This window comes from Ctenocephalides felis, unplaced genomic scaffold (assembly GCF_003426905.1).
Source record: "Ctenocephalides felis isolate EL2017-DRISC unplaced genomic scaffold, ASM342690v1 CF-g0.4_SCAFFOLD_02482, whole genome shotgun sequence".
Lineage (NCBI taxonomy): Eukaryota > Metazoa > Arthropoda > Insecta > Siphonaptera > Pulicidae > Ctenocephalides > Ctenocephalides felis.
The window spans coordinates 49-16,154 of record NW_020538636.1 but is presented as its reverse complement, the minus strand read 5'-3'; the positions used below and the strand labels follow the sequence as shown (position 1 = coordinate 16,154).

Below are 16,106 nucleotides of genomic sequence, written 5' to 3'. Positions count from 1 at the left end.
ATGTGTGTTACTTGTTCACTCTCGGGGTCACCAAAATATGGAGGCTTAGTCCATATTAATACCAATTGTAGTCATAATAAATTTCATAAAATATTATTTATATTTCGTTTATTTTATATATGATTAATATCCACGACACTATGTGTTGTCATACTGATCGTTAATAAAACGTTATTGGTATTTTCTTATTGATAATTGAAAAGAAAGGTTTTAAGAATCATACATTTTAGGCAAATTCGACTAGGGAGAAACAAAAGCCGTGTCCGATCTGACACTTGAATTTCCTTTTGTTTTTCTCAGTGCTGTCACTATATGGGCCAATCTGTCCAGAGACATGTGATGCGTGTTGACAAGCCGCTATGCGTGTTGGCAACCCGCTACATCACTCCGCCCTAATGAAAAAGATTGTTTCGCATCTCTGACTGCCATTCTTGAACTTCCTTGTAAATTTCTTTTGGTTGAGATTGTGTGATAAATTGCCGTGTTGGCTTGTTGAGTTTGTTGATTGCTTACGTAGCCCTTCGCTGGTGAGTTAGCGGTTGAGTAGATGTGGCCCTTCGCTGGTGAGTTAGCGGCTGAGTATATTTGACACTTCGCTGGTGAGTTAGCGGTTGAGTGTATGTGGCCCTTCGCTGGTGAGTTAGCGGTTGAGTGTATGTGGCCCTTCGTTGGTGAGTTAGCGGTTGATTGTATGTGGCCCCTCGCTGGTGAGTTAGCGGTTGATTGTATGTGGCCCTTCGCTGGTGAGTTAGCGGTTGAGTGTATGTGGCGGTTGCCAAATTGTTTGCTCCCTGTCTGCTGCCATGGTGCTTATTATCGACTTATTTACCATGATAATAAGTGATTTATTGAGCACGTGTTGTTGTTGATCTTGAAGTGCGTGGTCGGAGTCTCAGTTGTATGCTTAGAATGCTCTTCGAATTATGGAAGTTGTGAGCCATTTATAATAATTATTTATATTTTTAAAAATTCTTTTCTTAATAATTCTTGAGACTTGAATTTATTTTGTTACTTCTAAAAATGACTTGATCTTCTTACCTTCTTGCGAAATGTGTGTTACTTGTTCACTCTCGGGGTCACCAAAATATGGAGGCTTAGTCCATATTAATACCAATTGTAGTCATAATAAATTTCATAAAATATTATTTATATTTCGTTTATTTTATATATGATTAATATCCACGACACTATGTGTTGTCATACTGATCGTTAATAAAACGTTATTGGTATTTTCTTATTGATAATTGAAAAGAAAGGTTTTAAGAATCATACATTTTAGGCAAATTCGACTAGGGAGAAACAAAAGCCGTGTCCGATCTGACACTTGAATTTCCTTTTGTTTTTCTCAGTGCTGTCACTATATGGGCCAATCTGTCCAGAGACATGTGATGCGTGTTGACAAGCCGCTATGCGTGTTGGCAACCCGCTACATATATATATATATATAATATTATATCTATCTAGATATATAATATATCATATCAGTAGTAGTCTCATATTTTTATAGTTACATTATAAATGAGAAATAATATTTAAAAAAAATCCCGATGTACATTTAGTTTTTATTTTTACAATGCATGAGTTTTTGTATGCCTATTCAAATCATTTGCTCTAGAATATCTTTTATTACACATATTGCATCCAAAGGGTTTGTCAGAGCTATGGGTAAGCATATGCTCTTTTAGATCAGCATTTGTTACGAATGAACGAGAACATGTTTCACAATGAAAGTTTTTCTCTCCAGTGTGTCGTTTTATATGCACCGCCAAACAGCTTGATTGTGTAAAGCCTAAAAAGGAAATTATAATTAAAATTGAAGTGATAGAATAAAGAGTATACAATAACCGTAATAAATATAACATATAATAACCATGCATTTCAAATTGTACAAATTGTACAAATTCATACATTAATAAAATAGGACTATGAATTAAATTATTAATTTAAAAATTCTATGATTCATAAAACTTAATACATTTTATTATTTATTTCTGCAATATATAAAACTGGATTAAAATATTTAACCAGTGTATTCAAAGTGGTGTATTTTGAGAAATTTGAATTGATTATATTCAGGTATTTAATAGACAGTTAGTGAACAAATAAATAGTAAATAAAATGATATTAGATAATGAAATACATTAAATCTTGAATGCTCTTAACAAAATGGCCTTTATCAAGCTATTTACCTTTATTGCAGATACTACATATGTAGGGTCGTTCGCCTGTGTGGCTTCTCATATGAACAATCAAAGTAGAAGAGCCATTAAAACCTTTATGGCAAATTGTGCAAGCATGACTCTTTTCACCGGTATGGGTTCTAACATGTTTTGTCAATTCATTTGATTGGCAAAAGGCTTTCTGACATACAGAACAGACATAAGGTTTCTCTCCTGTGTGAATACGCCCATGTGCTATGAGGTTACCTAATAAAAACAAAGTAAATATATTGATACTTTTTTTGACTAATGGAAAAGATAACAAATGGGAGCTAAATTACAAAAATATAGAAATAAAATAGGTCATTAAATATGTATTCATGCTTCAGACTTACTGGAAGTAGAGAAAGCCCTTTGACAAACGGGACAAACATGCGGCTTCTCCCCTGTATGTGTGCGCATATGTTTTTCCAAGTCTTGCGCCTGTCTGCAGGCTTTATCGCACACTGAACAAACAAAAGGCCTTTCATCAGTATGCATTCGCATATGGACCTGCAAAAAAGAGTTATATACATCTATTAATACTGATAAAAAATGTTGTTTAATTTTGATCTCAATAAATACCTTAAAGTTTCCACTATGAGAGAAAGCTTTGTGACATACTTTGCATTTATAAGGCATTTCCCCTGAGTGAGTTTTAACATGTCTAGTTAACTTTGAAGCAGAACTAAACTCCTTAAAACATATAGAGCATTTAAATCCATCATTCTCATTTGTAGATCTTATAACACCTTGCAAAGATTTCCTCTTGATCATTCGCATACTGTTAGTACTTGTATTTTTCATTATATTATCTGGCATTTGCGCTACTGACTGAACAGGAGCATTATTTAGAGTTACCACTTGTCCTGCAGAAGATACTGCAAGAAAAAAATATAAAAAAGGTGGACAATTAAAAGATTTTATATGATCAAATACCTGGCAATTGTCCAATTAGTATATGTCCATTTGGATGAACTGTGTTATATTGAGCTGATGAAACTGGAAACTGAACTGAAGGCACATGTAAACCTTGAATGCTGTATGATTGTAAAGGCTGAAGAGAATTTGATTGTGCATACAACTGTTAAATAGAAATGTTATTATTTAGAATAGCAAAGCAATTTTAAAGATAATTCATTAAATATTTTTAGCACTCTTGAGTTATATAATTGAAAATAAAGAGGGCTCACCTGTGATGAAACTGTTTGTAAATTTTCATAATATTTAGGCTCGCTTAAATTATCTAGAGCTGGGGTGCATTCAACATAAACACAACCTTGATTTTCTTGAGGAGGTGCAGTTTGCTGTTGTTGTTGTGGCTGTTGTTGTTGTTGCTGATGTTGAATTTGAGACATTGCTTGAGGATTAATTATATATTGTCTGAGGCGTGCATCTGAACGCTCACACAGCTTTTTAAATTGGAAGGCTATATGAAGCTTTGCAGCACATTTATTACAAATTTGAGGTGGTAAACCATCATTTTGCCAAACCTTCAATAAATCAATATGTGATAATTGCTTTATTACAATATTTTTAAGTCATTGATCTGGGCATTACCTGTATTGAGGCACAGGCCATTAATTTCTTCGACATTTGAACTTTAAATAAAGACATCATAACTCCTTCACTACAACATACTCGGCAAATTTTATTAAAATCCATTTCTTCAGTAGTCATTTTATCACATATAGTATAAAATGCAATAAACTGTAGAAATTAACAACTAATATGAACCAAACGTTGACAGAATATAGTATGACAAGATTATATTGATAATAAAATTCTTAATTTCAAGTGATAATCAATAAAACCAAAAAAATAGGCCACAAACATTTATATGTTGAAAGTTCTTTGTAAGGTCCTATGTCAACAATGTCAAACGAGAAGGTTTACAAACAATCCCTTGCGCCATGATTCAATGTCGCCATCACTTAAACACAAAAATTTTCCGTTAAACCTGAGTCTCATGCACATCGGTGACTTCTGACATATTAACAGAAAATGTTTTAAAAAGTTACTAATAAACTAATACTTGTTTATCTATGAAAGTAATACTTTATGACGCCTATAACTTTAGTGTAGGGGTCACCATTATAGTTATGAACACATGGTAATCTAATGTCTTATTTTTAAATGAAAGATATGAGTTTCGTAAAAATGTAGTATTTCAAATGTGCGAATGGTCGAGGTTGTTAAGAAACGGTTGAGCCCAGAATAACAATTCGAGGTTTTCAAACTTCAAGTTGGTCGTAAGGGTGGAGGATTTTTTTTTCCAAAAACTGATTTCATTTTAGGAATCAGCGCCTCGAAAACTATCAGAATGGGTCAAAATATTTGGAAAATGGCGAAAAAAAATGTTCATTTCATTAGTAAAATTTTAATTTTGCAAACAAAGATTTCGATCTTTCGCAGAGGTATGTAGATTTATCCACAAATGAACAACATTGTCGAATTCACCGATTCAAAATTTATCAAAACCAATCTTTGAAGAAAAAAATCGATTTCGCGACCAAAGATTTCGATTTTTCGTAGAGTGTATGTGGATTTATCCAAAAATGGATAGCTTTTTTAAAATCAGCGCCCCAAAATCTTTTGAAATCAGTCAAAACATTTCGAAAATTGCAAAAACAAATCCATTTTTTTTGCTAAAATTACGAAAGACTTCGTTGTTTTACAGTGGTGCACGCCCTGAAAGCTCATCAAACAGTATAATTTTGTCATTTTCATCAAAAAGACTTTGACCAATTAGTTGTTCATTATATTTTTCCTTTACTATAGGGAGACCCAGAATTTGTTTCCTTTTAAGGCATTCTTACAAGTCATAAGCACCCGTAATAAGAATAAAAAATTATTCTATATATACCTAAAGTTTTAACTTGATATTTTTATATTCAAATTAAGTATGAATATGATAAATATTAATTTAACAAAAACATGAATATATTAAATATCAAGTTCAAGTCATGGACTATTATGAAATATTCAAAGATATCTATCTACGAAGTTTTTGTCGTTTTATTTTTATGAAATATTCAATCCATGGATTTTTTTAATAAAGTTTTTACCGTTTTATTTATATGAAATATTCAAAGATATCCACGGATTTTTTGACTAAGTTTTTGTGTTTTTATTTTCAAATAAAATATTCCAAGGTATCCACGCATTATCCACCAATTTTTGGATATCTTTGAATATTTCATAAAAATAAGACGGCAAAAACTTTGTTAAAAAATCTGTGGATAGAATATCTTCGAATATTTGATATATCCATGAATTTTGGGAAACATTACTTTTTTTTGACATTGTTCGGATATTTTATACCCGTAGGTATAGTATCCCTCATCGGTTTTGTAAACAAAGTCATAATTGTAAACATGTCATAATCGTGTGACAATAAAAATGAAGACTAGTAATATAGTTTTCAAGTTCAACAAAGTCTTTCTCAAAGTAGCAACAGTGCCACAGTGGAACATGATCCGAACGGAATAAAGAAACATCGATTTTTCGTGAAATTAGGTATTTTCTAAAAGTAATTTGCCTCTGTTTTCTCAACTAAACATTGATTAAAACTTTGGTCTGAAATTGACCAGAATAGCTAAGCATCAAATATTATAATCTCTGAAGCAAAAACGAACAAAACTCTCGAAATTAACCCGAAACACTATATTTTTGCTTCTTATTTATATTTATTAAATTAATAATTAAACACAAGTATGCTGTATGTAAAATTTGAGGAGATGTTTGTACTCATTGTGATCTGTCATCGTTGAACATTAACAAAGAAAACAATTATCACTAAAAAATTGATCGAGATATTCCGAAGGACTCACTTTGACGCTCTGAAGGAGCGTTACTTTGACACTCGGAAGGTGTCTGACCAAAATTTATAATACTATTTTTTCCAAATGTATGTAGTATTAAATTTGATAACTAATACAAATTTTGTTTTCATAATATACTGAAATTGCATTGCAACTAAATGCAATTAATTAATTACAAATTAGTAGTTAATATTTCACTGTGCAAGAAATACATTTGTTGCTGAAGTACCTGAAATAGATAAGACAAACTACAAAAAAATAATGTACTCAAGTAACAAGTTCTATTTTAAACATATTAAATCTTGAATATAATTATTAAAATATTGATTATGTATTTTGATCAAAATTTTGCTATATATACAATAAGGTCTAACAAGTACTGACTAGTGACAAAACCTGCTATATTTAACCAATATTATAGGAAAAATAAATTATAAAATGAAATAAATACAACCACAATGATTTAGAAAATATGCGTATCGAACATGCTACCTGCGTCTTTCACCTTTTTGAGTCTTCCTTTTCTCCTTTTTTTCTTCTCTTTGTTGTTTTTGTTTTTCTCTAGAATAACAATAGTAAGAAATAATATAAAAATCACATGAAAAAATTGTTTGTTATAGTTTAAAACAGCAGTGTCCAACATCCATTCAAATTACCTGTCTTCTTTGTCTTTATCCTTCTTTTTCTGGCTTTCAAGTTTTGCCTGCTCTCTTCTCTCTTTATTGGCTTGAAGAACATCAGAAACGTTCGTATTTTTCACCAGATCACATTCTGCATCCGACCCTGATGCTTCTTCATCTTCACCCTGGAGTTAGAACAAAATCCTTTAGTGGCATTGCTTATTAGCTTTGAAGCAGATGGCTAACTACTTCTTGTACTGTGATTAAAGTTAGCATCAAATATTATTTCTTTATATATTGAATATCAACAACACACCTCGTCTGACAACTGACTATATTGTGCTAATACTGCTTCTCTAATACGAAGTTCATCTGCTGTATATTGTCTCTGCACCGTTGTTGCTAAAGTTTGAGATTCTAAAAGACGTGCTAATCGAGTATCGACATCTTCAACTTCTGATGCAAGTTTCTCCTCCTGATTAGGTCTTGTACTAATCCATTTATCAACTATCTCCTTTACCACACTTGGTATGTCACTGATCTGCAAATAATTTTGGATTGCCAGAGGGAAACAAGCATATCTGTTACTAGTTAACATGAAATAGTTTAATGCATAATTCTTCATAGTCATATTTTTGTGTAATAACAAATATATCTTAGAATCAAATAGGTATATTTATCTTTCAAAGGTATACAACTCTTACAATTATTTCTGACAAAATTCCTTCTAGAGCTTCAACTTTTTCTTCATGACTTTCATCGCCTTCGAGAATTCCAGTAATGTAAGAGCCAAAAACAGTTTCATCAGTATTAAATTTTTGCAATTTGTCATTTAGCCAGACGCTGAAATTATCACCCGCTGCTGCCATTTTAGTGAATTATTTTAAAAATGTTTCGTGCTAGCGGCAAGAAGGCCGCTTGAGGACTTTATTCATAAGTTACAAATATGGAAATTGTTGTTTTAACATGATATAATCCCGATTTCACACATTCTGAAAAAAGTTCCAAAAATAATCTATTTCGAGTTGCATGAGATTCGACAGATCGAGATCGCATGTGTTACCGCATTTAATCTTCTTGTGGTATGTTATTGCTACTATAAGAGCGGTTTATTTAAAAATATAATTGTTTTTTTTTATATATAATTACATCAATATACTTTACAGTCAACCAATTAATATTTAATCATATTGTTTTTCATTTATTAATTAACTAATCTAACTGATTGATTTGGGCAAATTTTCGAAAAAGCAATTTCTTGTTATAGGATTAAAATCAATGAAAATAAGCCATTTATAGTTATATTTATAATACATTACGTCATTTTAATAATTCAGCCATTATCATATATTATTTACGAATGTATATAAAAATAAATATATTTATGTTTAAGTAATTTTATGACACCTTGGGAAATTTATTTACCAATATACCCTTTTCTAACCTATAAAATACACGCACTTATAAAAATATTAAATAAATAATTTAGATACAAAATCTTTAAAAAAATAATAAATATATACAAAATATTATAAAAATGTCAGATTCAAGTAGTGAAGATGATGAAATTTTACAAGAAAACGATGCTGAAAGTAGTGATAGTGATTCCGAAAACAATTTACAGAATCAAGGTTAGTAGTATCTTAATAATATTAATCATAATTGCAATACTTTTCAATAATCATCTTTCTTCAATATGTTAATTAGAAGAATATGAAGATGAATTGATTAAAGCAATCAAAGAAGCACAACAATTCCAAAGAAATCATCCACCCGATATAAACACAGAAGAGTTTAATGCTGATATATGTTTTCATCCCAAAAATGATTTGTTAGGGGTAGCAAATATGTTAGGAGATATACAAATTTATAAATATAGTACAGATGCAAATGAACTTATAGCAACACACGAATGCCATCTAAAATCATGTCGTGATATAGAATTCAGTGATGATGGTAATATTCTATATTCTACTGCAAAGGTAATATAAAATATACTATGTAAATTTGCTTCATAAAGAAAATAGAAGGTGCATTTGTAATAAGTTGATAATACATGCAAAATTGATTGAAATTCAGATTTATCATAAAGATTGTTACATGTTTGACTACTAAGTAGTATATCAAATTCGTTTGATAATTTTATTAAATGACAATAATTATTTATTTCTAATATATTTGTACAATAGGATAAATCAATAGTTTTGACTGATGTTGAGAGTGGTAAATTTATACGAAATTATGAAGAAGCACATGAGGTGCCTGCTTATTGCCTCACAATTATTGATGAAAATATATTTGCTACAGGTATTACATATATTCTTTATTTTTTATTTATCATGTTTATCGTATAAAGATCCATTATTCACATAGGAGATGATGATGGATGTGTTAAAATTGGGATTTAAGAGTCAAAGAGCAAGACCCATTTTTTTCTTTAAAAAAGTGCGAGGATTATATTTCTGACATGATAACTAATGACCACAAAAAATATTTAGTCTGCTCAAGTGGTGATGGGTCACTGACAACAATAAATATAAACATGAGGTACAAAACTAATGATCAAATTACTGTATATAAAAATAATATATATTTACATTATTTGAATGATTCTTACTTAGAAAAATTCATGTGCAATCAGAAGAATATGAGGAGGAACTTACTTGCTTAGGACTTTATAATTATGAAACCAAAATTGTGGCAGGTAGCAGTAAAGGACGCTTGTATAGTTTTAATTGGAATGAATTTGGATTGCATTGTGATTCTTTACCTGGACCTAAGAGATTAATATCTTGTTTAATACCGGTAACAGAAAATATTGTAGTTTCTTCTGGGGAAGATGGTATACTTCGTGCAACACATTTGAGCCCTCAGAGACATTTAGGAGTGGTAGGGCAACATAATTTATTTGTTGAATCAATGGATATATCGAATGATGGAACCATAATTGCTTCGTCATCTCATAATAATGATATTAAATTTTGGAATATACAATACTTTGAAGATTATGAAAAGGCAAACACTAAAGAAAAACACAATAAAAAGAAAGAAATGAAGAAAAATTTACCCTCTAGCAAAATGAAAGATGCTTCGGATTTCTTTGCTGGATTTGCTGCATGATCGTTATTAATTATTGATTGTTGGGTTTGGCGAATTAAATATTTTTGAAGATAAACCATTGCTGTATAACTATAATGTTTACTTCTCAATATATATATATTACATTTCAATTTATAAAATAAACCTGTTATTTATCACAATTTTTTTTATACTTCAGAAACTAGGACACTATTTTGAATAATTAAATATTTTTAACTTAAAACAAATTTTAATTTAATCATAGCGTACTAAGTAATTCAAATCAATGATCATGATATAGTTTTTAATGGGTGGAGGTAGCGGCAATTCATCAACGACTTTATTAAAAATTTTAATAAATCTGGAAGAAAACATACATAGTTAAGTTAAAATTCTATCCCTAAAGATAATTAAGCTTAATAATAGTTGTGTTTCCAAAAACCTTCATAAATCTTCATATTATACTTACGTCAACTGCTTATAAACAGGCCAGCTAGAAATTTCCTTTGATATTTTAGATTCTTGTGTTTTTTGTTCTTTTTTCTGTTGGTAAGTAAGAAAAACGTTTTGACCGTCATCAGGATCTAATAGCAAATGTCGCGCTAAATTTTGATTTGAAAATGCATAGATTGATTCCATTGAATCTGTTGTGTCTGTATTTGGGGGGCTGTCCAATGTTGAAGAAGTGAATGATGTAGAGGACGAAGATGAAGATGAAGATGATGAGGGTAATTTCTCATCATCTATGTCATCTAGAAACTCTAATTCGTCCTAAAATGAAAAATTATAATTGATAATTCAGATCAGTTCACAAATAATTTTAAAGTAATGCATACCTCATCACTACTACTTTGAGAAGTCCCAAAACGTTTTGATTCACTCTCATTATCAAAATCTGAAGACCGTTTTGGAGCCTTTCTGAAGAGAAAATTGGTAAATAATATGGAATTAATAAGAATATATTATAAGCTCACCTTCATGTGAACAAGATGCATTATTTATGGTTGAACTATCTTTGATTAAATTTTTGCTTATAGTTTTGCATTTGGTGATTGATTGTTCAGCTTCAACATTTTCATTATCATTCCAGTCTGTAATATCTTGTTGCAAATCTATTAATTGCCAATTATTAGTTGTATCATCAGTCTTATTATCTTCATTTTGAGGCTGTATATCGTCATTATTTTGATTATTCCCAGTCCCATTCTGTCCCTGTCTTTCTAATACCAAATCTTGATGCCTTCTAATAAATTCATGTCTAATGGATTCTTGATGCCTTCTAATAAATTCATCTCTAATGGTTACATTTTCTAGTAACCATCGGAATCGATCTCGAAACCTAGCAATATCCATTTCTAGTTCTTCAAGTGACTCAACTGGATTTTCATCATCTGACTATTTTTAATAATGCATTTTATATTCTTATATATTTGTTATAAATAAATGAAAAATACTTACTTCCATGTGTTGGGCTTGATTATCTTGAATAATGTACTTTGTACATGTAGAACAATTATTCATGTGCTCACTTTTAATAGTTTCTGCAGAAATTTGCAAAAATAAGTAATAATAGTAACAAATATTTATAAATACATTGCATAGATGTTTATAAAATTATTGACTGAACTGACCTATATCTTTTTCAGACATATTGAGTTGAACATTATTTTTTCTTAGCTGTGTTCCATTTTCACCATCTGTACTATTGCTTTCTATAATAATAATAGTAATTATCGTCAAGACTTAATTACCTTATTAAAATTTGTATAGTCATGAAACCAACCATGCAAATTTATTATCAAAACTAAATCAACAAAGCAAAGAACTACTTTTAAATGATATTGCACATATTTATTTAGGGAACAGAAAATTTAAAATACTCACGAATTCTTCTTTCATATACAAGATCAGCTCGAATACATGGCACTTTGGAAAGAAAAATACTTTTTACCTCTTTGTCTTTTAACTTTTCACTTGTATCATTGATATTCTGAAAATCTTTATCAACTGAAATTCTGGCTAGTGTTTCTTTTTCTATCAAGTCTCGAATGCTCTTTCTGCACGATTCTCTTAAAGTCAATGGACAACCAAAAGCTACAATATAATATTATTCAAAATTGATGCAAAGCATTTTGTTGAATCACATACTTACGTGCAATATTTCTAACTCCCGCTGGATCTTTTGGACTTTTTGAAACTAAAGATGCAAAAGATACTCCAGTCACTAGTGACGAATGGAACAGTTTAGAAGTCAATCGTTGTATCAAGCAAAGACAATTTGATATAGGTAATATTAAACAGCCTTCAACCTGACATTATTTTTTAAGTAAAATATATTCAATTTAATTTAAGATTAATATTACAATATTTTTTTATTTTACCTTAAGAAACTGTTTAAAATAGTTAGACATAACTTCTGTACATTTAGCTCCTACATAGATTCTGTCATATAACATGTTAGGAAGTATCGCAAATGCATCACCTACAAAACAATAATAATTGCAACTTAAAATATCATTGCCTATTAGAAAATGAATGATTTGCATTTGCTACTAATAATAATATTTAATTATTTATGCTATATTTCTGATGTTTCTTAATGATTTAAAAATATATTATTTAAAAATAATCACCATGTGTAAGTGTAGGTCTACAAAAACTAGTATTTTTTATCTGCGGCAAAGTATTTGCCATGAAACTATCAATACACACTTCGGCATGGGCTATCACATCTTTATTTATTTCTATGCCATGATTTATACCGTATTCCCCGACCAGCAATCCAACTATGGTGTTTAGGTAACCAGTACCTGATCCAATATTTAAAAAAGACATGCCTGGCTTTATTTGTAAAGTTTCTAGCGCAAAACTGTAATATATACAAATGGTGATAATCTAAATAGAATATGAGCAATAATTATATTTAAATTCATGAGTATTAGGATTAGTATAAGATATACATGTTAAGATAACAGAAGTGTTATGAATGGCATAGACAAAAATTATATAAATCATTTGACTTAGAAATTTGCAGTATTTTAAATACAATCAAACAAACTTCCATTCCAAGCGTTAGAAAACATTTTAACCAAAATTATAATTAATTTTGAACATAGACTCTATAGTGAAATTTATAAAGGGTATAAAGCTTTAATAAAACTTTAGATATATATGTTATTAATTTTAAAATAGTTTTAGTTACCAATATATTGAAGGAGCTGAAAGATGTAAGTCGTTATACTTCCAAGCACAGTCTGCATAAGCAAATTCTCTTTTTGAAGGTGATACATAATCTCCTCTATCGACAATTCTAAATCCATCAGCAATTTCATTTGATTGTAAATATTTAGAGGCTATCAAGTTCTCCACTAATTCACGATTGTTTGTAGCAGTACTCACATTGTTACCCATTTTTTAATTTGTCAATTTTTTTTTAACAACATGGATATGGATGGCTACTTATAACTGAACTAAAACTTCATAAATACCTTGAATTACAGCAAAGTATTTGACAATAAATTGTACTCAAATGGTTGTTATTATTAATTCACCATAATCAAAATATGCATTTCCTTTTGTTATCATAGTACATTCTTACTTAAGGTAAACAAATATTTTTTCGCAATAAGACATTTATATCAGTTAGTTGCTCGCTGACAAAAAAATTTAACGCTTTTATAATTGTAGTTGCAAAATAGATGAATATTGTAATAAAATTTGTGACAAAGTAAAATCAAACTGCAATAATATTTTAATAATCAATTTTCTCATAGATGGCAACCCCGGTTTGTTCCTGTGCTCTGAACATGCTCTGAACGCTCTGAACATACATAATGGTGTTTTTGACAGTTCTCGATACTGGATCATATGTTTTTAATATGTAAAATACGAATAATTGAATAATTAGTATTTAACACAACAATTAGAAATATTTAATATAAATTCATTTTGTTAATTAATTGGACAAAATGAATTCAAGTGTGATAATTGCGAAAAAGAGCCTTTCTCAAGTTTATTGTAAGTACCTAACCTATATCTTTCATTTAAGAAATTTTGAACTACAGTAGAACCTCGATTAACCGGACTAATTGTTGTTCGGATAATTGAAAATCCGGATCATCGGATGTATGAACAATAATGTTGTGTATCTATTAAAAATAAGAAATACATACCTAGATATCAACGAAAATTAATGTTTATTAAAAATTGAAGCTTCTTTATGTATGTACATATATATTCATGCAAAAATTCGACTTGTAGGTATGAATATACATTTAAGTTGATCGCCGTTGGGAGTCCAGATAATCGCGAATCCGTATAACTGAGGTCCGGATAAACGAGGTTCTATTGTATATTACAAGTATTACAAATATTTGAGTTATTATCCCCTTTTTTACAGTTTTAATCACACGCTCCAAACATAAAATTCTCAAAGTTGGTTTAAATCAAGAATGGAGAAAACAAAGAGACTTGCCGGAAAACCCAAATCGTGGTGGACCCTTAGCAAATCTTCCAGATTATACATTTTTGGATGGAAGACCCACACCTTTAGGAGTAAACAAATTATCATATTTTGTCTAAAATTTATTAAATACTTTAAAGCCTCCAAAGACTTTAGAAATGGCTTTAACATTATTACCTTTAACATTATATATTAACATAATAACATTTTACAAATAAGTCTATAATAATCAACAGTAACATAATAATTACTAAAGAGTAATCATATATACAGTGTAATCTCAATAATACAGCACTATTAAACATGGGTGGGTGCATGATTATTAAAATGTTTGAATTACTGGATTATAGCAAAAAAGTCATAGTGATATTATGAATAAAATAATGCATTTCATTGTGCAACGGCCTATAAAACAGATCAGTCTCGTCTGAGTTATAGATTTGGTCAGGAAGAAAAGCAAGTTCTTCTAATTTGTTTTTAAAATGCTTGATAAATGGATATACTGCAAATTCCTTGTTTAAATTTATCCAGACATCAATCTCTCACATGTAAATCATATTTGTTTTAATTTTTTTATATAATTTAAAAAATAGTGAGGCGTTGGGTGCCGGATTATTGGATGCCATGATTGAATATGTGATCTATCAAAGTGCCAGATTAGTGAGATTATACTGTATATATATATATATATATATATATATATCTATATATATATATATTGTTAGTATTATTGTGTTATTATTATTACCTCTGGCTTCTAAGACACAATTTGCGGTATGAGGGCACCAAATATTTACCCCCATTCACTTTGAAATAAGACTTTAAATTCAATTCCTTGTATTTTTTGCATGCACAATATATATATATATATATATATATATATATATATTGTGTGTGTGGGTGTGTGTGTGTACATATGTATATACATTAGTCATATTTTTATTACAGATGAATCGGTTGAGGAAGATAACTAAGCAGCGTGAAATTGCTAAAACAAATAGTTACTCTTTCTTCAGAAAGAGATTTTGCATTAGAGAGAAGTGCAAAATTGAAACAACAAGAAGAAACTAAACGCCAAGAAATAATCAACAGCAAATTGAAACCTAAAGGCAACACCTTACTACAATAGTCATAATTATCATTATAATATTAGTTAGAGAAATATAAAATGTAAATGTTACTCTTAGTTCATTTTAATAATATTTATATAATATTTTTTTCAGTAATATGGGGAAAGATATTACATATTTTTTTGGATTTTCTCTTCCAGCTTTTATCTGTCTCTAATTAATATTTTTATAAAAGCTTTTATATTTTTGTATCCTAAGATACAATATGAAAAAAATTTTTTTGTAATTCAAACAACTGCTTCTGTAAAAACAAAGAATACAACTGACCAAGAAATTTTTTTTATATATATTTTCGTTTGATATAAGGGTCCTAAAATGAAAAAGGCCCACAAAATATAAGTTTATCAACATATTTGACATTAAGGTTCATTTAAAATTCGTATCAGTTACGAAATTTATTTTGCTCTTATATAACATGCTTAAATACTGCATAACAGCTATGACAAGTGTAAATGTTTAATATTTTCAACAAAGTTTTCAGAGAGTTTTATGTAAAAAAAGTAATTACACAAGATTGAAATTCTTGAATAATTGAAATCATGCAATAATTATGAAAAATGTTACGTTTCCAACGACGTTTCAAAGTGAAATTCTCTGTTTTCGACTAAAAGTTATCTAGATTGAAACTATTTTATTCAACGCGTACTCAGATAAGAGCGCAACGTCCGATTTGTTTCGGTGAAAAGTTTAGGCTTCAAATCAAAATCTGTCAGGTCATCACAATAAAAATACACTAGAAATGTATTACATAAGATCAACACCATATAGAGCCAGCGCAGTGTCAAGGGCCACAA

General features: G+C 29.6%; 4 protein-coding genes and 1 pseudogene across 4 annotated transcripts; 2 read left to right on the top strand and 3 right to left on the bottom strand.

Moving 5' to 3' along the window:
- Window positions 1-1,549: 1,549 nt before the first annotated feature.
- LOC113380953 (zinc finger protein 391-like) lies at window positions 1,550-3,952 on the bottom strand. Its single transcript, XM_026619975.1, has 7 exons — window positions 3,759-3,952; window positions 3,392-3,691; window positions 3,138-3,282; window positions 2,784-3,079; window positions 2,555-2,711; window positions 2,190-2,426; window positions 1,550-1,789 (listed from the first exon to the last, which is right to left on the bottom strand). The coding sequence occupies exons 1-7, from the start codon at window positions 3,876-3,878 to the stop codon at window positions 1,569-1,571; spliced, it is 1,476 nt and encodes a 491-aa protein (XP_026475760.1). The 5' UTR covers window positions 3,879-3,952; the 3' UTR covers window positions 1,550-1,568.
- A 2,448-nt stretch (window positions 3,953-6,400) lies between these two features.
- LOC113380952 (coiled-coil domain-containing protein 43-like) lies at window positions 6,401-7,664 on the bottom strand. Its single transcript, XM_026619974.1, has 4 exons — window positions 7,347-7,664; window positions 6,959-7,183; window positions 6,679-6,827; window positions 6,401-6,583 (listed from the first exon to the last, which is right to left on the bottom strand). The coding sequence occupies exons 1-4, from the start codon at window positions 7,509-7,511 to the stop codon at window positions 6,511-6,513; spliced, it is 612 nt and encodes a 203-aa protein (XP_026475759.1). The 5' UTR covers window positions 7,512-7,664; the 3' UTR covers window positions 6,401-6,510.
- A 423-nt stretch (window positions 7,665-8,087) lies between these two features.
- On the top strand, window positions 8,088-9,923 carry LOC113380951 (WD repeat-containing protein 55 homolog). The gene is given in 6 exon segments (XM_026619973.1): window positions 8,088-8,273; window positions 8,350-8,624; window positions 8,832-8,949; window positions 9,016-9,036; window positions 9,039-9,189; window positions 9,264-9,923. Coding segments are annotated over 6 exon segments (1,158 nt in total). The 5' UTR covers window positions 8,088-8,179; the 3' UTR covers window positions 9,763-9,923.
- A 464-nt stretch (window positions 9,924-10,387) lies between these two features.
- LOC113380950 (protein-L-isoaspartate O-methyltransferase domain-containing protein 1-like) lies at window positions 10,388-13,370 on the bottom strand. Its single transcript, XM_026619972.1, has 10 exons — window positions 12,923-13,370; window positions 12,354-12,589; window positions 12,102-12,202; window positions 11,873-12,029; window positions 11,605-11,814; window positions 11,352-11,432; window positions 11,179-11,261; window positions 10,695-11,115; window positions 10,557-10,634; window positions 10,388-10,491 (listed from the first exon to the last, which is right to left on the bottom strand). The coding sequence occupies exons 1-9, from the start codon at window positions 13,129-13,131 to the stop codon at window positions 10,609-10,611; spliced, it is 1,524 nt and encodes a 507-aa protein (XP_026475757.1). The 5' UTR covers window positions 13,132-13,370; the 3' UTR covers window positions 10,388-10,491; window positions 10,557-10,608.
- A 194-nt stretch (window positions 13,371-13,564) lies between these two features.
- Window positions 13,565-15,311, top strand: LOC113380954 (annotated as a pseudogene).
- Window positions 15,312-16,106: the final 795 nt, after the last annotated feature.